Below are 23,808 nucleotides of genomic sequence, written 5' to 3' on the forward strand. Positions count from 1 at the left end.
ACATTTTTTAGCAAACTATAAAGTACTGTACCGGTATTTTATCTCACATGACACCGTTACATCCGTGGGTGTTCAGGGTATCCCATAGTTTTGGGAGACACTGGACCTTTGGTCTTTACAGGTTTATGTGATTAGATGGTCCACGGAAATAGTGGATTTTTGGAAGATCGATGGTAAATCTGGCCAGTGTGATAGCGACTTTAATAAAGAACCAGGGTAACCATAGTGTTACTAGGAGAAAGTGATAACTTGTTGTACAGACAGACAGACAAGGTGGGAGAATAGAAAGGAAGTTTGGAGAAAAAAAATGATGGCGATTTAGGGAGGGATTGATTGATTTATTGTAGTCAACCCTCGCTTTACGCGGTCCCACATTCCGCGTTTCCACGTTTACGCGGTACCCTGCCGAAACCAGAATGCTCACATTCCGCGGTGCGTGTACCCCTTTACGCGGAGAGCGGCTGGCGAGCCGTGCCATTTTTGGATCCAAACCTCCCGCCCTCTCCTACCATCCACCATGTTGTGTAAGTGGCGCGAGCAGGGTGCGCACAAGGTCGCCCAGTCATCAAAACATTACCGAGTTCTTCACCCGCCACCCACCACAGCCGGCCCAAGTCGGTGATAGTGATAATTATAGTGAGGATATGGACTTATATGGACTTTGAGAGGTATGACAAAGAGGCCCTGCAAGCCTCTGTGGTGGAGTGTGATACAATTGATACAAGTGATACAGGTGAGGGCCAATAATCTGCCCTCTGCCTCGGAACCAACCCCCCATCCCCGTGTGCCCAGCCATCTTTTCTACTAATGTAAATGTTAAAAAACCTAATATTATTGATATTTCTCTTAATTATTAATTGTGTGAGCATACCATCATAAAATTAATTAGTTATTTTTACTACAACGTAGGTATTGTGTCTGAAAAAGTGGAGTTTGGGGGTCGGCCCGGTCTTTATTTCAATTAATCCCATATGTTATGTTGTTCACTTAACGCATTTCTCACTTTCCGCGGTACCCTGTGGGTTGAATTAACCGCGTAAAGTGAGGGTTCACTGTAGTTAATGGCTATCAATCAATGGCATAAAAGCCAGATCATTAAGCCCCTAATTCTCCTCTTTGATGTAGTGGGGCAATATTGCTTTTTAGCTTATACCTAAACTAATATAATGAGAACATAAGACAAACATAGAAAGCTAATAATCATATTAATAGGATAATGGGCAATGCCAGAGGACTTTATAAACACAGTGGGGTCAGCATCATCGTTTTGATTTGCTGGCAGATATCTGCTAGATGGTCATTACGGCCAAAACAAACAGTGGGGTGACGGAGATATAGGACCGAGCCAGAAGTTAGGAGGGAAGGAGCTGTGGAAGGGGGGGGGGGAGGGGGAGGGGGATGTTGAGGCATGAGAGGTAATTTGAATTTCATTAAATGCCTAGACACAGGGTTGATCAGTATTACCAGACCAATTAAGGCGTAGTAACCTTTAATGTGTATATGAGTACTTGTGGGTAACTGTACAAGTGTCTACTTGGGATTCACATTCAAATGGTTAAGAACACTTTCAACAATCTCCAGATCCAGTCACTCCTTCCTAAACTAACGGAAGGATGGAGGAGCATCAGTTCACCTTGACTCAGTAAAAGATCTCAGGGTTAACTTTACATTTATAACCAAAGCCAAAATATCACAATTTTGTATACCTGTACTGTACTAAAGGAGGAGAAGAACAATCCTACTAAACTCATCTAATATTGGATTAACAGTAAGAAACAAAAGGGAAAACTTTGACCTTCCCTTTTACTATATAATCAGGTGAAGAGCCAAGAACTGCCTTAAATGGTTCTTACTGATGAATTAGATGAACAATGACTCACTAAGCTCTTATCTTCAACTCTACATCTAATGCATAAACTCTACCTCATATCCCTGTACTGTAATGAAACCAAGTCAAACAAGATGAATTACAATTCTTACATAATAAACTTCAACAGGTTCATGTCCTAAAACTACGGTTCCTAACCCATCATAAGACTAAAGTATTCATGAAAGACCCATACATATAACTTTTTTACTCTCAGGAGAATGAGACCACACCTCATTTTTCCTCTGACTCAAGAATGGAGCCAACTGTGAAACATAAATTTCACATAATTGAACTAAATGTGAAAACCAGACCTTACTTACTGAAAGACACAACAACTCCTGTGAATCAATTAAAGTTTTAAAATCGTGTGAGAAAAAGAGTTATTCTACTCCAATAAAATCCAGTCCATGATAATTGTTCTTCCTTTACACCAAGTCTGAAGTCTCCATTTCTTGGTTTGTGCTTTACATTTCTTACAATTCTCAGTAGTTATATGTCTGATCTTATTCACTGTAAATAATCATATCTAATCTACACATGGTAATGCAACTATCACAGCTCGGAGATAGTTTTTGTATAAGACACAATTTATATGTGAAGATTATACTCAAGCTGTACACAAGGTTCTTCCCCTCCCCCTACACACTATCCTTGGCATCCATCTAGTGTTTCCTGATTCTTCTCACCCTTTCTCTTGCAGTATCTTCATTCAAATTTTTGTGAGTGATTAATTTCTAAGTCAAGTTGGACACACATACTGTTGCCTCATATTTGTGGCAAATTATACTGTTTGCCCTTTTTTGTTTTATTGGCCTTTTTTGTTTTTCTTCTCTTTTCCTCTAAACCTGGTAACCAAATAAATTTCTATTAATAATCTATGTACAGAAGGATATATTGAAATGCCCCAAGTGTGATATTTTCCTACTGCCTCACATGCTATCTTGGTAAATACTGACCAGTAGAATCAATGAACAAAAGAACCAATAAACTATATGGCAAGACTGTATGAGTAATGACCAGCAAAGGTAATAAATGTATCTAGCACAATTTTGGGTATAGGACGACATCCAAAATCTAGTTACCATATACAACAAGCTGCAGTGGATAGAAAAAATTACCATAACATAACAGATAGGTAAGTCTACCTAGTTAAATCACTTTAGAATTAAAATGCACTTTCATTATTTTTAAGAAGAATCTATCTGTATTAACTATTGCTGTGTCAAAATGTATAAAGGGTGAGGTGAAGTCTTACCGCTAGGTACGTTATGATCGCCCAGACCAGTAGCAATGGTGGCCCTACACTGAGAATCATTATCTCCTCCAGGTCAAGTTTTGTAATTCCATCGTGAAGTGACAGGATCACTACGCTGCCCTGAGGAAAGTAGAAATAATATGAGAGAAACAGTTTTTAAATAAGACTCTCTCTCTGTCACATATGTTTCATTTAAGTTGCAACATTCCAGGTGAGGAGACATCCAATTTTGGGAAATTATTAGTTAGAGATATCTGTTACCATACCCACACATGGAAATATTGTAAGTTCAGTGCAGTATGCATGTTCTTCAGATTACTATATTCTTAAGAACTCAGAAATGGCAAAATCCAATGTTGGTGACATTCACACAATAATGGTGTTGGGTTTTACTCTGAACCATTCTCTACTGAAGTTAACCTCTAATGAGAAATACAGACATACACTCCTCGACCCCAGAAATTCTTGTATACAGTAACCACCAAAAATATTTAAGTGGCCAGCTGCCCTTCACTAGGTGGCTCAAATATAAGCTTAATACTTTACCCTTGGTCTATACCAAGGAGACCTGACAACAGTATCTGGGACAAACAGTACATTCGGGTTACCTCCCCTACTGCAGCCATTACCTTGGAAATGAGAGAAAAACAACGATTCTCCCTCACAGATACAAGATCAGCAGTTCTGAATCTTTTTGGAGCTATGCCCCCTATGATCAACCTTTGACTCTATGGCATCCCCCCACCCCCCAGCCCTGATCCCCAATTTTTAGGTTTAGTTTCACCGTCTTTATTGCTTTTCTAGATCCAAATAAACAAACCCAATATAAATGTTATATTTCTCAACTCCAGGTCAGCTCTCAACTCTTGGTCAACTCTCAACTCCCGGTCAATTCTCAACCCGTCAACACAGCTATCAAAGTTTGTCTGATTCATTTTCATAACTTGCATTTTTTGTAGCAAGACAATTACTGTACCTAAATTTACATACCAAGTATCCCTCAAGATATGAACGTTCGTGATACGAAAATTTGCTTATACGAATTTCTTAAATTGACACCACTATTTCATATTATGAAAGCTTTCCCCGCCTATATGAATTTGGGTCTCAGCAAAAATTTAAATCGCGCGCCCCCGAGAGTCAGCTGGGGCAGCCATATGAGAGTTCATAAGGCACACTGTACACATCTATTTAAGGGTTTGTTCATAACTGTACTGTGCCAAATAAGGCAACCTGCTGTTGCTACATTACCTACTGTATTTCATTAAATACATGTCACTGTTTGTTGATATTTTTTTTGTCCTGGATATTTTAATGTGACCACAGTACTGCATATACAGTAGTTAAGAGGATCTGTCAGTGTATATTCAGCACACCTGTCAAAGCATTCTGATGAAACTTCAGTGTACTATACACTGGTTTGGTGTCACAGTTTATGGCTCAGTGGTATAAAATCAGAACACTGATCAACCTGTTATAAAAACCTGTCCATATAATCCGTGAGATGGGGGTTTCTCATCTAACAGACCCTTGATATAACGGACTTTTCACCTCTATATAGTTCAGTAGATTGAGGTTTCAAATGAAACGGACCCTCGATATAAAAGATATTCCTCTTAATATAGTCCGTTAGATTGAGGTTTCACTATACAGTGGTCCCTCAGTTAACGAACACCTTGGTTAACAAAATTTCGGTTAACGAATTACTTTCCATAAGAATCTTCAATTCGGTTAAAGAACAAAAATTTGATTAACAAAATTCTTACGAAAACATGTCAACATGTTTTGGCTTGCTCATCAGCTGGTAGGTTAGTCCGCCAATACAGTTATCTGTTCTAGGGCTTACATTATTTCCCATTGGAGTAAATATCAAGAAGGTTGTGCTATTCAACATTTTTCCAAGTTTTATATTAAAATTATTAGTCATTTTAACACTTATTTAACATAATTGCAGTACAGAGAACTAGTTTTTGGTGCGCCCATCAGCCATTTCACTCACCCACCAAGGCGTCTGTTTGTGTCTCTGTTCAGTGGAGGAAACATCTTGCTTGTGGCTCTCTTGAACACAGAGTATTTTTACATTTTTACAGTACAATTATTGGTCATTGAAAATATATAGCGCAGTGCAGTATTGATTTAAAGAAAATAATCTTGAATTACACTTAGTGAACTTAAAATTTTATGGGTGAAATTACTGCATCAAGCATGGGTCCCCTGAAAGGTGATTTCTCCTCCATCCCCACTTCCTTCTCTTCTCCCTTCTCCTCCACCCCCACTTCTAATTTCCATCATCATCATCAACCAGGAGCCTTCTACATACACACCTCAAAGTAAGTGTACTTTACTGCATTTTTTTTTACTCTGTATGTACTTTTCGGTGAGCTGGAACCAATTACCCAATATCCCATTGAAACAATGGATTCGGTTAATGAAATTTTCGATTAACGAACAACCTTCTGGAACGAATTGTGTTCGTTAACCGAGGGACCACTGTACAGTATTATAATAATAATATGACAACAACAATAATAATAATAATAACTTACCACTATCTGAGTGTCAAACAAGATGAGAGTTATGGCAGTGAAGAGATTTCTACACATAGCCTGGATGGTACTGTCTGCCCCTACAGTTCTGAAGATGAGGTTCTCAGACTGCCAGTAATTGTATCCAAGGATTAACCCGATTACTCCCAAGCTGCTGCCAAATATCAATGTCAAAACAAGACGAACCTGTAAATTAAAGGATAGTCTTTGGTATCCATTCTCAGTCATCTATCCTTCTGTTTATGTACTGTGTTCATATTTACATTGCTCTACTGACTATGATATGGGCAGGGTGAGATACTTTTTTACTGTCCATCTGTCTGTTTATCAATAAATTTTCTTCAAAATCAAAAGGATCTTTATTAAACCTTTGGTGAAAAATAGCAAATTCAGGAGCACCCATATGAGATATGTTCAAACAGTTGAAGAATGAATCGGGTGGTGATGGAGCCTGTAGCCCCCATTGAAAGGCTGCTTGGGTCATGAGCAACAAGCAAAATGGTGCAGCAGCAAAGTTTTACTGCTACTGCCTTAGACTGGTTCATCAGTGTTACTTGTATTTAATGGGGCTGTAGCTGAACTAAGCAGGATCCTATCTCTAGGTATATACTGTAGTTTCACTGGATTTATTAAAACAATTGAGTCACACAAGATAAGGTTCCTGGGATCCCTGGAGTCAAATTTATAAGCTTCTTGGCACACAACATGTGTTGTCTAGTCCACTGAGTCTCACAGTCCCTGTTTTTCTTAAGTCTACAATATTTCAGAATATGAGATAACCTAAAGACACCTGTCAATATTTTCCCTCTTACTAACAACTAAGATACAATAGTGTACAGTATAGAGTTTACAAAAGAGTCAATAAACCACTATACAACATAATAAAGCACCAGTATGTACAATTACCAATTTGAATACATCCGATGTGGACTGGGACTCCTTGACAAAGTTTAGCAGGACGTAGATAATAAGGATGGCACATGAAGCCACAAAGGCCAGAATCTCAAATGCCTGTTCCCGAAACACTCCATCTAAGATGTATATTATGCAGAAGCCTGTAAGTGATAAAGCGTATTTAATAATATCAATGTCATAACTCTCTTCATGACAAACTAAAAATATACAGTATATATTATTGCAAATATTTAGTAAAATAATGGATACAGTATAAAACTATTAATTTTATATACTGTACCCAGTACAGGTAGTCCTTATTAAACCTGAGTTCCTACAACAAGAAATTCACATCAGCACAAGGAACCAATTACGGAAACTGGTGGGTAACTGGACCATTTGACTTGAGACAACGATTATGTGTGAGTTGAGTTGCCAAGTAAATAAATATTCCATAACCTGTACAAAGTATTTTGTCCCGTCTGGACGTTTACAATATGCCGAGAAAATTAAGAACGTTGAGCAACGTCACCCGGAGTCGCCTTAGTGAATGTAGAGGAACGTTGCCTGGGCTTTAAGGGTTAAATGTCTCCTAACTCTTCTCACTCAAGGTCACAACCTGACTGAATTTGAATAAAATTATTCCCCAGGTAAAGCCCAAGAGGGTGCCAGACGTAAGATACATTTACTATGGATCTTCATGTTACAACCTGGATTGGATCTAATTTTCATGCATCCTTAAAGAATAGTTTTTTAATACAATTATTTTATCTGGAGGATGCAACCAGTGAGTCCAAGACCAAGAGAGTATTAATACAGCCATCTCTCGATTTACACGGAAGTTACGATCTTGAGAATGGCTGTGTAAATCAAACTTAATTATCCCGCAAGAAATAAAGGAAATGGCAGGGGTTAGGGGAAATGTTCCCTAAAACTGTAATTCGTTTATCTATTTCCTTCAATATATTTTATTTGCAACAATATAATAATACAACAACAACAACAACAATAATAATAATAATAATAATAATAATAATAATAATAATAATAATAATAATACAATAACAAAAGTAAACCTAATAATACAGTAGCAAGAAAATAGATTTTACATGAAAATTTGTGCTAACACTTATGATGAATGATGGCTGGGATGGTGTGTGGGAGCTGGTGGAGGTGGTGGAGGAGAGGTTACTGGGGGAGGGAGTCATCTGAATCAGATGACAGAGCAGGTGATGGGGAGGAGAAGTGGGAGCTTTCAAGATGCCAGATGTTAATGGTTGAGGTTCAGGTGATGTTACTTTTTCCTTTTTTGTAAAGTAGGAAAGCAATGAGGTACTGAACTATGCAAATTAAATCTGTAAATTGAGAGGTGACTGTACCATTATTTTTGGGCCTATTTGGGTGAAAGCCTCCCACTTTGACCGAGTCCTGGAACCTCACTACGACCAGGATAAAACCTGTTCTATACACTGTACTCGCATGATCGAGTTTTCAGGAATGTTTCTCATCTGCATAATGAGGGATGCCTATATTGTCTTTATATTCTCCCAATTACAAGACAAAAATATCTTCAAACAAAAAAATTGGTTCTCATGAAGATTAGGAACCCAAGTTTATTTCACCTGATGATCTAATTCCCTAAGGCTAAATGGAAAGAATAGGTTGGGTCAGGTTAGATTAGATTAGACTGTGCTATGTTAGGTTAGGTTAAGTTAGATTAGGTTGGGTTATATTATGTCACTGGGTAGGTTAGGTTAAATTGTGTTTGTTAGGTTTGATGAGACTGGGTTCGGATAGGTTGGGTTAGGTTGGATATATGTTATGTTATGTTATATTAGGTTAGGTTAGCATGCAGGGAAGTGATTGGATCTTGAAAAAAAAACAGAAACTATTTTTAGAGCTGGGGGTTCAGGGACTCACCTACCAGGGAAGTTTTTACCATATTTAACTTAATTTCTCACATTGTTACTCATTTTGTCAGTGCCTCAGAGTTAAATACACAGTTTCAAAAATCAAACAAGTATGTTTATTGCTGCAATATTTTTTATGCATTTAATCTTAATAATTCCAGGACAAATTTTAGTTGTTACTTAACTTGAATTTGTTTAATATTTTTAATTATGCACCATTACTGAGAGAAGATAAAATAAAGGTAAGCTTTGTTTGCACTGTATTGTGTAAGGATTCAAAATTATACCAAAGGGATTTATCTCTAATGCAGCAGCAACTGGGGTTTCAATAGCATATGAGGCATTACAAGCGGGTGAAGCGCCAAATTTAAAAAGCAGAGAAAATCACGTTTAAATTTTTTTGAAGTTCAAACAACCACAACTTTGTTGTTTTTTAAGCTAGAGGGTTATCTTTTTTTTATTGTGCAGCTCAATCCCCCTCCTAGTGAACAGTGAAAACTGGAAGTTAGTACTGTGAATAGTTATTAGTTTATCGCGAGTTGAATGAGAATAACTAACCGTGATGTACAGGTGTTTGATCTTCACACCAACAATAATCACTTTTTCTGCAAAATTTTCTTTTTATTTTGGGCTAATACAGTAAAACAAGTTAATGATCACCAAAAACAGCACTCGCCTTACACCCACCTCCCAAAAAAATATCAAATATTAATAAAAACTCATTTGCCTATCAGTATTTATCTTTCTGTCCCTATTATTAGCCAAAGATTTATAATATTGTTTAAGTATAATAGTGAATAATAATAAGGAAACACCACTACACTCTCCCCCAACGCAATTATCATACCTAATACAAAGGCGGAGAAAGTTTGCATAATCTTGGGTAAAAACAATATTAAGATAATAGTATTGTATTATAGTTAGTTCACTTAACGCGTCAATTGAACCCAGAGGGTCCCGCTGCTAAGTGAACCAAGCTAAGGAACAACAGAACATATGGGATTAATTCCAATAGAAACCGGCCCGACCCCCAAACTCCACTTTTTGAAGGCACATACCTATGTTGTAGTAAAAATAACATCTTAATTTTATGATGGTACATGCACACAATTAATACTTAAGAGAAATAGAGAAATACAGTCGCCAAGTTAATGTCCATTCAAATAATGGACTCAACTCCCTCCCCCTCTCACACTACACAGCCGGCTAACAGATGGTCGGTCGGTCCCTCCCTCCCCCCCCCCACCCCCCACCAACCGTCCCAAGGAGATGTGTGGGATAACCTCAAACTAAAGTTAGGAAAATATAATTGACATTGCTGGATTCCTTGTAAGACCAGGAATATTTTGAATATAAATGTCATATATTTTGCACAAAAGATAACATAGTTACCTAGAGAAAAATTTTTATCTAAAAATTGTAAGTTTAAAGCAAAATATATGATGTTTATATTCAAAATGATCACCAAATTATAAGAATTCCAGCAATGTAAATTATATTCTGACCGGGTAATTTGTATGAATTTTATGAGCTAAAACAAATATCTTCAGTTAATAAAAAAAAAAATAATCTTCACGACACTATCTGTCAATCAAAGTACCCCACCTTGCCTCCCCCCCTCTTCCAACCGCGCGGTCAGTCCCAACCCTCCCCCCCACCCCCCACCAATCCTCCCTTCCAGAGTTTTTAACATTTAGTATTAAATAATACCTCAGATTAAAGTTAGGATAATATAATTGACATTGCTGGATTCCTTGTAAGACCAGGAATATTTTGAATATAAATGTCATATATTTTGCACAAAAGATACCATAGTTACCTAGAGAAAAATTTTTATCTAAAAATTGTAAGTTTAAAGCAAAATATATGATGTTTATATTCAAAATGATCACCAAATTATAAGAATTCCAGCAATGTAAATTATATTCTGGCCTGGTAATTTGTATGAATTTTATGAGCTAAAACAGGCAGTCAGGCAGGGTGGCGGGTGGGGCAAATCTAAAAATAGCGTCTCGGACACTCACCGCGTATATGTGGAAAAAATCCGCGTTAAGTGAAAGTTCAGCTTTGGCAAGGCACCGCGTATATGAAAACGCGTTAAGTGAAACCGCGTTAGGGCGGGTAAAACTGTACAATCTTACTTTGTTTAGTTCCTTCGTTTTATTATCCCTGACGATCATAGTAAGTTGAAGTTACGTAAATCCTGGCCATCACCATCGCCAGTAGCACTTGCATCACCATAATCACCACAAAATTCACCACCAAAATCACTATCACCAAGCATGGCTGGGGTGTCCACGTGAGCACTGTTGTAACTAGACACACGCTCAGGATTTAGGGCCCCTGAACCCACACCAGAAGGCCCAGCCTCACTCGAATCTTGCTCTAAAATTGGCCAGACAGTGCATAGCACTTCTCACACCCGTGGAACACAAATAAAGTCCATGGTACACCGAAAAGTTATCCAAAATAGCAGTAGAAACACTGAATCGCCTTATGCTATGTAGCGAGGCAAGACTAACAGGGAGGCAGCATCTGGGAGCGCGGATTGGCAGAGGAGCTGTGACGTAGCAAGGGAAATCCATTGTGATTGGCTGATTCAGAGGGTATGGTCCGCGGGATGACTGCTGTCTTTGGCTCGCTCTCCTCTCACTCTGAACAGGAGGTGACCACATTTACTTACTGAGCGCACAGCCAGATACGTAGCTCCTGGCCCGAGGCAAAATGACACCCTATTTTTTAAGGACTTTCAACCATATTTCTAGTCTACCTAGGGGGTTACATCCAACACCAATATGTAGAGGAAGGGTGAAAATAGTGATATCCATCAAAAAACGCATTTTGCCCGGGGTGGCGCTTTACCCCCGTGTAATGCGCCTCATTTGTAATACTAAAATAAGAAAAATAACCATGTTCCACGGTATATACAAACAAAATATTTAGGTTTCTTTCCCAGATAATAGTCACTCATTTGGTTTTGTTTTATTCTTAGTTTTAATTGCTTCAGCTGTTTTTTTAGGGAGAATAAAGGCTTCTGTTTTTGTTGCTGGAAGGCATCTCTGCTCTTCCTTGATTTTTGAGCCATTTTCTCATACTCTGTTTTCTTTGATTCTAACTGTTTCTTTAACAAAAATTTCCTCTTATTTTCTTCCTGCTGCAACCTTTTCTGCCTTAACATGCTTCTGTACCTACTGCTGAAGAGTTTTATGTTCTTACACATCATAGGATCTCCCTCCTGGGACACACACACACATGTCCTACAGCCCTGACCTCCTGGGGACACACACACTCATGCCTTACAGCCCTGATCCTCTGGGGGACACACACACATGTCCTACAGCCCTGACCTCCTGGGGACACGCACACTCATGCCTTACAGCCCTGATCCTCTGGGGGACACACACACATGTCCTACAGCCCTGACCCCCTGGGGGACACACACACATGCCCTACAGCCCTGACCTCCCACACACACTCATGCCTTACAGCCCTGATCCTCTGGGGGACACACACATGTCCTACAGCCCTGACCTCCTGCACACACACACACATGCCTTACAGCCCTGACCTCCTGAGGGACACACAACACATGCCCTACAGCCCTGACCTGACCTCCTGGGGAACACACACACATGCCCTACAGCCCTGACCTCCTGGGGGACACACACACACATGCCCTTACAGCCCTGACCTCCTGGGGGACACACACACATGCCCTACAGCCCTGACCTTACAGCCCTGACCTCCTGGGGACACACACACACACATGCCCTACAGCCCTGACCTCCTCAGGACACACACACACACACATGCCCTACAGCCCTGACCCTGGGGACACACACACACACACCTGCCCTACAACCCCTGACCTCCTGGGGACACAGACTTGACCTACAGCCATGACCTCCAGGGGACACTGACTTGCCCTGCAGCCCTGACCTCCTGGGGACACACACACTTGCCCTACAGCCCTGACCCCCTGGGGGACACACACACATGCCCTACAGCCCTGACCTCCTGGGGGACACACACGCCCTACAGCCCTGACCTCCTGAGGGACATAAACACGCCCTACCGAGTTGCCTATACAACTATGAAATAAGACATGGGTTATAGAATAAAGTGAGATCATCAGAAGGGGTAAAATGATTGAAGAAACTTAGTTATATTGAAAAATGCTTAGCCCCTCCCCCACGAGGGTGAATCAAGTGGATACGGCGGAGGAGCATATTATAATGCTTCTTATAGTGGCATTGCATTACATCATTGATCTTTGGTCAATGAAATACTAAAGAATCAAAGAATGGAATGCATAAAATGCAATACATTTCTCTCGTCATGGTCCTACCACGCACCCCCCCCCCCAACCCAATTTTTCTCAACAGATCTACGCAATTTACGTGGGTCGCCTAAAACAATGGAAAAAAGCCAGAAAACAAGAAAAAAAAGGAGAAATCACATCCCTGGCATGAGGGTATTTTATCATCATGTGTAATAAGCTCCTGATTCCTAATTGTCAAAATATCCAAAAATTCTATTTAATCATCTTCACACAAAAACATGTCCAACATCTTTATGCTGGTATACAGGTGCTTTTCTACTCACAAACAATTGGCTTACAAACTTTCAGAAATACAAACAAACTTGTCCATATGTCTAAATGATTGTTTGAACTGCAAGTCGCAAGTACAAAATTAATATAAAGTCTCTTAATACATTAAAATACTGCTAAAGGCTGGTAATATATACTGTAGGGCAGTGGTCCCCAACCTGTAGTTCGAGGTCACCATGGCACCTGTGGAACCATATCATGGAGCCTGCAAGAATTTATTAGAAAATTGTGAAATAAATGGGAATCTCTGTCAGTGAAAATAATGAAAACATATAATAACATGACACGACTTTAGAGAGGAACCCCGTTTGTCCTGAATCTGTCGTGTATAGGATGTTTGTATTTACCACAGACTGGGGCCAGAGAGAGCTAGCATGAACCAAGAGTAAATGTAAAATGTATGTAACTGGTAACAGTTGAACAGTTAGACTTGTGTAAAACTGCAGATAACTGTATACCAGGGGTGTCATACTCATGGCCGCGGGCCAAATGTGGCCCTTGGAATGGTCAGGTGTGGCCTACGGGATGACGGTAAAATTTATCAACCCGTGAAATTATGACAGAAGTAGATATGAAGGAAAAAATGCAGATATGAATGAGTCAGTAAATTCCAAAATGATCTTTACATCATTGTGGCAATAATTGAATTTATATTGTTAATGCTAGTAATAACACTATTGTAAAGGGAAAATGATTATAAATCGAAAACACTAAAGAATTAAAAAACGAAGCCCCAGCCATTACCACACATTCATTACAATAAGTGCTTTTAGGCTGTTCAGTTTGGAAGTACTTATGGGTGTGAACAGTTATTCTCTCGGATGAAGATAAATTAATCTTATGTACCGAACCCGCATTACTGAAGCACTTGGATGCTATCCTCCGACTCAGAATACAACCTTTGCAGCCAATATTGAAAAACTTGTGGAAGAAAAACTCTTGTGGTGCAGTGGAAAATGAGGTCAAAGTTGTGAGTTGCATGATAGTTCTTGTTCTTCATGTACATATCATAACTGTCATAACAAGATTGAGCTCTTAAGTTTCAAAACACCAATGGAATTGTATAATAAATTGTAGCCCCAAAATAATGCATATACTGTATATGCATTTTGCTATCCTATTATTAGCATTAATTATATTTAAGTAAAATTAATTTTACAAACTTAAGATAAGACAAACCCAAATGAGGTATTCCTGGTAAGCCAGGTAAGGCAATGTGTGAACCTGTAAACTTCACTCTTGCAAATATGTGATATAGCACTTGTGTTGGCAAGAGGGTAACTAAAATAAGAATTGGCCCTCAAAAGATTTTGAGTTTGACACCACTGCTGTATACTGTATGTGATTTATTTTTTATATTGAATTTAGTTCCAAAGTTTTGGCGCCCTCCACTATATTTACAATGACAAATATGGCCCTGAGCCTACCAAAGGTTGGGGACCACTGCTGTAGGGTAATGTGATGTACAACATGTTTGGTATCAGCAGGAGTAATGTTGGACTTATGAACAAATGGACTTACAAACAAGCCTCAGTAACTTCCAAAAGTCTGATTTTTTTCTTCATTCTTCTTGGGTAAATGTTGATTCATCACTTAATTAACTTAATGCTTTCACAGCTCTGAAAAACTCAACAAAATATATTTAATTACTGTACAGAACATATGGATATGGGTGAATAAAATCATAAACCTTACCTGAGTGAAATATGATCAACATTGCAAATACATAGTCAGGTGTTCCTGGAGATAAGAAGAACAGCCTGTACACTGCTAAACCAATTGTAATGAGCGTTGACATTAAACCTCCCATAAGTAGGACCCATTCCAACAAACAGAGACTCTGGCAGGTTCGTATCTGAGGATGTCAAATAAATACCCAATATAAATGGAGTCACACAAACACACAAATGTTTACAAATGGTATGGAACTTATTTACATATAGGTAAATGTTTTAGTCTACAATAGCCATCTTCTGGCCTGTCTGGGATAAAAAGTATCAAAATCAGTAATGTTATCAAACTAATCAAAGTTAAATCTGAAAATTACATAGCTGATGAAGTCACAGCAAGAGAAGAGAGTGAGTTTCTATACATTTAAACACAGAATGTTGTATTGTTATTGACCCCCTCCTCTGCATTGAAGAATAGAGCAGAACTTACGCATAAAAAAAATATTTAAAGTGCTCAGCTGTCACAGAGGCAAAAGTGAGGGAATGCCGTTGTTTTCTGATTTTCCACCCATGATATTTGGGTTATGGGTAAAATGCACCAAAAGTGTCATAGAAGAGAATCGTTTGTTTTGTCTGAAATTATCATTAGACAAAACAAAAAACTATATCTAATTATGTCTTCTACTATAAATTGACTGATGACAGTATCAAGAATATAAATAAATAACACATAAAAGATTCTTGTTCCACATAAGGTGCACATAACCTCCACTTATTTCTACATTTGTTCTATCAAAAATTTCTTCACTAATATTTAAGCTATCTTGTCGATACAATATTTGAGAAAATGTAAGTGATAAAAAGCAATACAGTACTGTATAGAAGGTCCCCGACTTACGGACGTCCAACTTACGAACGAATACTGATACAAACGGGGTTAAACTTGAAATTTACGGTATTTTATTTACCTGATGAATTATAATTTACTTTCATTTACTGTATTTTGTCATTCTATTTCTTCTTTTGTCTTAAATTAAGTGATTTTAGATGTATATAAGGACTTAGGCTATGATTTAGTGGGATTTTAAACATTGTTTTGTAAGTAAAGTATGCACATAGCATGTGTTTCAACTTACGTACAAATCTGACTAAGAATGTCCTCAGGATCGGAACCCGTTCGTAACCCGGAGACCCCCTGTACTGTATTAACAACAAATGTGAGAGACCCATCATTAATGGTAAACTGGTAAGAAAACATTTATACATACATTACCAAAAACTGTGGCCCGTGTTGACTGAGACCTGGGTATTCCAAGATCTTCAAAGGTTATTGGTCGATCTCTTGCCCATTCTGGTTGTTGTTGGTCAACATTGTTAAATAAATAATTACCTCCTTGACTCTCCATCACCGCACCTGATAGAAGAGATCAATCTAAATTACAATTGATTTTTGTCTTTCATGAAGTACAGTACAGTATATAAATTTAAAGGAATTTTGTCCTATACAGTACTGTATATTAATTTAAAACATTACATATTTTATTAAGGTTTATTTGCATTTTTGTGTATATATTTCCATTTTATATGTACAGTACCTATCTCAATCAATCAGACAATGTGTCATCCTTATGTCTGGGAGTTAGTGGCCATGGTCTTCCACTCCAAATGTTTTCAGACTTCCTTTATCCTCTCAGATTTTACACTCTCCAGGTCCTAGCATTTACTATCAATAATCCTTCCCAGTCTAAGGCTCCCCCTGGCCCTTCGACCCTCAATTTTACCTATTAATATCTTTCCCGTTAACCTCCCATTCCTTACTACTGTATATGGCTAAAGAATCTCTTTTTATTTATTCTATAAAACCCAAATAATTTGAAATACTCTGTAACATTCAGTGACATAATATCCTGACTACTGGGATTAGTTACTGTATACAGACTTTTCCCTGTGAAAATGCCATAATTTTGAGCAACATATTACTGTACTCACTTTGTACCCAAATGTACTAAGTTAATTACAGTTGTACCCCGCTTTACGCGGTTTCACTTTACGCGATTTCTCATATATGCGGTGCCTCGCCAGAACCGAACTTTCACTTTACGCGGTTCATCTACCCATATACGAGTGAAGTATAATTTTTCTTTTTATTTAGCTCATAAAATTCATACAAATTACCCAGCCAGAATATAATTTCCATTGCTGGAATTCTTACAATTTAATGATCATTTTGAATATAAACATCATCGATTTTGCATCAGACATACAAATTTTAGATGTAATGTTTACTCTGAGTAAATATGTTATCTTTTGTGCAAAATATATGACATTCATATTCAAAATATTCCTGGTCTTACCAGGAATCCAGCAATGTCAATTATATTATCCTAACTTTAGCCTGAGGTGTTATTTATTACTAAAAAGGTAAATATTCTGGTTTTCCCACACATTTATCTGGTAGGGAGGGACCATCTGGCACGGTGTGAAGAATATTTTTTTTTATTAACTGAAGATATTTGTTTTAGCTCATAAAATTCATACAAATTACCCGGCCAGAATATAATTTACATTGCTGGAATTCTTACAATTTGATGATCATTTTGAATATAAACATCATAGATTTTGCATTAGACATACAAATTTTAGATCTAATGTTTACTCTGAGTAAATATGTTATCTTTTGTGCAAAATATATGACATTTATATTCAAAATGTTCCTGGTCTTACAAGGAATCCAGCAATGTCAATTATATTATCCTAACTTTAGTCTGAGGTATTATTTGTTACTAAAAGTTAAAATTAGTTTTTTCACCCAACATTTCTCTGGCAGGGAGGGAAGGTGGGGGGTGGGGGGGGAGGGTTGGGACCGACCGACCATCTGGTGCGGTTGGAAGAGGGGGGAGGCAAGTTGGGGTACTTTGATTGACAGATAGTGTCGTGAAGAATATTTTTTTTTTATTAACTGAAGATATTTGTTTTAGCTCTTAAAATTCATACAAATTACTGGACCAGAATATAATTTACATTGCTGGAATTCTTACAATATGATGATCATTTTGAATATAAACATCATGGATTTTGCATTAGACATACAAATTTTAGATCTACTGTAATAATTTGGTTTACACAAAGCAAGTATTTTATCTTTTGTGCAAAATATATGAATACATTCAAAATATTCCCTGACCTGCAAGGAATCCAGAAATGTCAATTATATTATCCTAACTTTAGTCTGAGGTATTATTTATTACTAAAAGTTAAAATCTAGTGTTTCACCCAATGTTTCTCAGAGAGGTAGGGGCCAGTGAGCTGGGAAGAGGGGGGGGAGGGATTTGAGTCCATTATTTGAATGGACATTAACCTGGCGACTGTATTTCTCTTAAATATTAATTGTGTGAGCATACCATCATAAAATTTAGATGTTATTTTTACTACAACATAGGTATTGTGTCGGAAAAAGTGGAGTTTGGGGGTCGGGCCAGTCTCTATTGGAATTAATCCCATATGTTCTTTGTTCCATTTACGCGGATTTCACTTAACGCGGTACCCTGTGGGTTCAATTGACCGCGTAAATCGGGGTACTACTGTACTAAAAAAATTATGTCTAGTGCAAACTATGAGATGTTTTCACTCAGATTAATTGCTATCTTGCAAGGATTCCAGCAATGCAAGTTATATTCTGCTAAGTCGAGTCTGTGACACTTTATAAGAGAAGAACGTGAAGCCTAAAACCACCTTCATCCCATTAATCGTTATCACCCACCGCCATCTGCCTCCCCTGCTGGCTGGAAGGGGGAGGGGGAGGTGGGGTGTTGACAACCAGGACGGGTGTGTAGTTATCAGTTGAGGGGTCAGGAGGGACATGGGATAAAAGACAGGGAGTGTAACTTTTTTGCTTATAAAATGCCACCGACTCGACTTAGCAGAATATAACTTGCATTGCTGGAATCCTTGCAAGATTGCAATTAATCTGAGTGTAAACATCTCATAGTTTGCACTAGACATAAAATTTTTAGAAATTGACTTAGTACATTTGAGTACAGATTGCAATAATTGTAATGCTTTTTCCACAACTTTATAGCATTACTGTTGACTTTTAGTAGTTGTGGCACGCATCCTAATTTTCCTCACAAGATTAAGTATTCACTATATGCATCCTGAACCATCGAAGCTGCCGGACTGTCGGGTGCCGGATTAGCGGGACCCAACCTGTAGTTGCCGGGACAAAATTACCTTAAAAAGAGCTTCCAAAATTGGTGGATTGGCAGTGGGGACCAACTCTTGGCCAGCCAGACATAACACCCTGTGACTTTTTTCTATGGGGTTATGGCAACTTATGTAAAAGGCTGCATGTACACAACTCCAGTGGCTAACATTGACAATTTAAAAAACCGAATTGCTGCTGCTGTTGCAAGGGTTGATGTTGATATGTTGCAGCATACAAGAATGGAAACTAAATACCGTTTGTACATTTCACGTGTGACCAATGACATGTGTACCTCATTTCTTATACTGTATGTTTTATTTGAGAGAGACATTTTAAAGATAATATGTGTACTGTATACCCTACTAAAAACTACTCACCATAAACAGTTATCATGCAGGAAAAGCTTTACAATGATAAGCGGTGGTTATGAGGAGGCAGAGAAAAGCTTCAATAAAGTATGCTGTGGATTATACAAGAAAACAATAATGTATCACAATCAATTGATTACACTCCTACACATGCTTACGGTGCACAGTACAGTGTATGTGAACACTACGAAACATATATTTATACTGTACTATCTACACTGAGTGTTGTCGACTAATCATTATCGTAACATTACTCCACACCATCTGTACATAACACAAAATGCTTTAATATTATTTGGAACAATGCTGATGTAACACAATTAAGTAAAGTTTGTTAGAACAGCAGTTTAGCCACATTCTGAGGCTAAATTATTTCTACTACTGTACCTGTACAAACCAAAGTTTGTTAAAACAGCAGTTTAGCCATATGCATATATACTAGATTATTACTTTGTATCACCAATGTACTGTACGGTATGTTAAAATGGTCACCCTAAATAAATTCACAGAAAAAGTCACAATTTTGGCGAGGGAAATGTCACAATTTTATTTAAGAGCCATTAATAAGTTAGATAGGGTTGTGTTGGGCTGGGCTGGGAATTACATCCCACATGGACGATTGTCTGTTTTATGCAATTTAACGTCACCTAACATAACATAACCTAAACTGACCTAACCTGATCATTCAACTCATTCAACTAAGATGGTGAAAACTGCATGAAACAGACGATTGTCCAAGTGGGATGACACCGGGCTGGGTTGGGATTTTTCTACATGTTCAAAAATGAAAACCTAACTGAACTAGACCTAACCTCTGTGAGCATTTTTCTTGGGACCATTTGTCCTGTGACAAATTTCTGTGACTTTTTCCCAGCATTTATAAAAATAGAGTAAACGTGGAGGAAATGGTTATAGTATCATCAGAAAGAATTTATAGAATTGTTGCAGAGCGCGGCCTCATTACCGCCATGAAGATAAACTAGTGCATGCCTAGGCGCCTAATTATCTATGAAACGAACAATTTCCACAATAAATGATTTTCATATCAGAACTCACTGATGTAAATATTGAAATAAAATAAACAGTAATAAAAATAACTCACTCACGGGTTAGTCTTATATATTAACAAAATTTTGGTCCAATTCCAAGTTCCTTGTGTGATAACCTTTTCCTTCCCCTTTACCAAAAATAGTAGTTTAGGTCAGCCACATGCATTGACTAAACTATTATTTTATATCATCAAATTTAATTAAAACAACAGTTCAGCCACATGCATAGACTAAACAATTACTAAATAAATAAACACTATCATTTATCAGTAACATGCCTGCCATGATTACCTCAGGGTCAACCTCAGGCAGTTTCCTAACATTATGTAATCTTACCTCCACCTGACGACGTATTATTGCTGTTGTTGTTAAAGTTTGTATATAAAATAAAATTCCTACATGTAGATTCAGAAATACAGCAGGTGTTAAAGACAAATGCAGGTGTTTTGTCGTAATTAAGAAGGAAAAGGAAAGAATGGGTGGTCCGTGGGCGAGACGAGAGATAACAATGTTTACCTCTTGGTGTTCATCAGCCAGCGACCCGCCTTCACCCATATCTCTTACGTCCCTTTACATCCTTTTTTTATGTGTCCAAGTGATGTTAAATGTTACTATTAAACACAGAATTCATAATATTGTAGATATAATGGGTGTGTATTTGTTCATTTTTTTTATTTTTTATGGTGATAGTCCTTGCATGGGGGGGGGGAGGACAAAAAGTAAATACATTTAACCATAAATAAATACAGGAATTAAGAAAAAAATCAAGAATGAGAAGAGATATATACGTTGTGTTCTTAAAGTAAGTTAAACAAATGAGACCCCGCGAATTCCCCAGTGTATGCCTCGTGGTCTAGGTCAACTACACCGCCTTACATGATGGAGGTCAACTTTTAAGCCACGCCTACCTCCGCTATATAAGATCTGACCTCGTGGTGACCTACCTGCTTGGCCATCAGAACAAGCAGAGAAATAGAGATAATAAATAACTATGAACGAAAATGGAAGATAAAAACCAATGTCCAAAAACTCAAAATAATTCACATCGCAAAAACAAACCCCTACCCTATTATTGTCAACAACCAACAAATACCATATGCTGCCAACGGAAAAATATTAGGACTCAAGATAACCAGAAACGGAATAATCCCCCACATCAATGAAAGAATAGCTATGGCAAAATCACAACTTACAAAGCTCAGAAGATTCCGCCAATTAAACACCAACACGCAATTGCACCTATACAAAGCACTGATCAGACCACACTTAGAATACCCTCCGATACCTCTGAACACAATCGCAAGAACAAATCAACTTAAATTTCAAGCAGTGCAAAATATAGCCCTCAGAAGAGCGGCAAAACACCAACCACCATACACACAAACAGCACAAGACATACACACAGAACACGGCATAGACCCACTCAACACCAGAATACACACCCAAGCAAATGCAATATGGAAAAAAATCCAGCAAGAACAGGATCCCATACTAAACCAACTAATTGAGGAAAACAACAACACATCGCACAGATGGTGGCCTAGAAGCAGAAAAACTGATAACGAAGAACCAGAGCCTCTATATACACAATAAAAAAGAACCAAAAGATGGGCACAACTCTCCAGTCACACAAGGACCTGGAGGGACCCCCCACCCCCTATCATAATATGCCCCAAGGAAACATCAAATAGAACAACTTAGCTTAGCTTGGCTGAGACCGGTCTTCCCTAACCGCATGAGTCCTCTAATGCAGCACTGTTGACGGAAGACAAAAAACCCGTCTCCGTAAGGTGGATAGCCCACCTGCTGTTAACCTCCTCCTCTATTTCCCACTTCTGAACTTTACCTTGTACTGTACCCTTCTTGCACCCTCAGAGCTAGTGCTCCCTTCTCTCCGTATCACCGACCGACCGACCTACCTCTCTTTCTACCTACACCAACCAGCAAGCAGCACCTCCTCCTCCTCCTCCTGCCTGGCGGTCCTCGCTCCCGCCGGCGAGCATGGCGACCCACAAGCTGGTCCTCCTCTGAACATCCTCACCAACCAGCTCTCTCTACATCACGCTTGTAAACACGCTGCCACTTCCCAGCACCAAGCAGCACTGTACATCCAATACCATATGTATACAGAGAGCACATTGTGCGTTTCCTTTCTCCATCCCATCCTGAGTGTGAACCCAACAACTCGTACCCTACAAATGGTGACCACCGGAGATTCGCACTCACACAGGATGGAGGAGAAACCGATAACTCTCCCAGTCTTCAAGCAACATGGAAGACTGGCTTTTCCATACAGAGGCAGCTCTCATCGGCTCTACAGCTACTGTCTCTACACCGCAGGTTAGACACCCTAGAGCAGCACTGCTTCTCTAAGCAGACACCAGCTCCTCTTCCTGCCCCAATCACCACGTCCTACCGACCCCAGCACACCCGTCCTGCCTCAGATGCCGCCCCCGGCCCAGCAGTACCCCCTGCCACTGTCCTGGACCCTGCTCCCGACGCGGCCCATGCGCCTGAGTGCGGCCCCACGCACCCTTTTTTTTCTCCCTTAGGTACTCCTTGCTACTGTCCTGCATCCAGCTGCTGTCTTGGACCCTGCTGCTGTCATGCACCCTGCTGCTGTCATAGACCCTCTTCCTGATGCAGCCCCTGCTCCTGAACCAGACCCACACACCCCAGCAGGTGCATCTGAGGACTCTGTACCTACCGCGAGGGAAACACAACATTCATCGCCTCCACAACGCTCCTTCTCCCTCTCTCCTTCCACAGATCTCGTGTGTCTAGACAAAGTTGTCTCCACTAGCGGCCGGCTCATCCACGCCCTCGCCGTTATGTCTCACATGTGGCATGAACTGTCCGTTCTGCCTCACATGTGCCATGCAACCCTGCAGACAACAAGTCTCCTACACCGCCTGGAGGGAAGGGGGAGTATTGTAGTGGATTCCTCCCCTACAAATGCTGTTTGCCGCTGAGTAGCCCACAGAGGTCCTTCTGGTCCTTAACCAGAAGGATTTACTAGAAAAAGAGTTAGTCAGGTTAGTGGTCTTTCTTTTTATAAAATTCCGCTTGGGCCTACGAAAAAAATAGCCTTACAACGATTCCTAAAAGTAATGAAAGAGGAGTGAGTAATAGGAGGAGATAGTTTCGTAACTTGATATGCCTTATCTCTCTCCTTACATGCAAGAGAACAGGAGCGATCAAACCAAGATTGTAAAGTGAAAGTTTTGGTGGAAGATGGGATAAATGCACTCATACTACCCTGTAAAACCCCAGCAATGCTGTCAGCACATACCGAGGCGTCCTGAGTGGAAAAGCAACATTCATCCCAGGGAAAGTTAGAGAAGAATTCTAGCAAGGATTACCAGTTTGCCCTCCGATAGTACTATAGTTGGCGTTTAGAGGGGGTGGGGGAGTTGGTTGTGCCCAGTTT

At 39.1% G+C, this 23,808-nt stretch overlaps 1 protein-coding gene across 2 annotated transcripts in view; it reads right to left on the reverse strand.

The window, feature by feature from the left end:
* LOC121869357 overlaps positions 1–20,888 on the reverse strand; it is a 30,823-nt gene extending 9,935 nt beyond the window's left edge. The window contains exons 1-6 of one of the 2 annotated variants that reach the window (XM_042370694.1): positions 20,715–20,887; positions 16,026–16,171; positions 14,783–14,942; positions 6,578–6,726; positions 5,672–5,857; positions 3,126–3,245 (exon numbers count right to left, since the gene is read on the reverse strand). In XM_042370694.1, coding sequence (XP_042226628.1) covers positions 3,126–3,245; positions 5,672–5,857; positions 6,578–6,726; positions 14,783–14,942; positions 16,026–16,163 — 753 coding nt within the window. In that variant the 5' untranslated portion in view covers positions 16,164–16,171; positions 20,715–20,887. Of the gene's footprint in view, positions 1–3,125; positions 3,246–5,671; positions 5,858–6,577; positions 6,727–14,782; positions 14,943–16,025; positions 16,172–20,714 lie in introns of both variants that reach the window. The other variant, XM_042370701.1, reaches the window with a different exon arrangement.
* Between the last annotated feature and the right edge of the window lie 2,920 nt (positions 20,889–23,808).

The sequence above is a fragment of the Homarus americanus genome, unplaced genomic scaffold (assembly GCF_018991925.1).
Source record: "Homarus americanus isolate GMGI-L3 unplaced genomic scaffold, GMGI_Hamer_2.0 scaffold32583, whole genome shotgun sequence".
Classification (NCBI taxonomy): Eukaryota; Metazoa; Arthropoda; class Malacostraca; order Decapoda; family Nephropidae; genus Homarus; species Homarus americanus.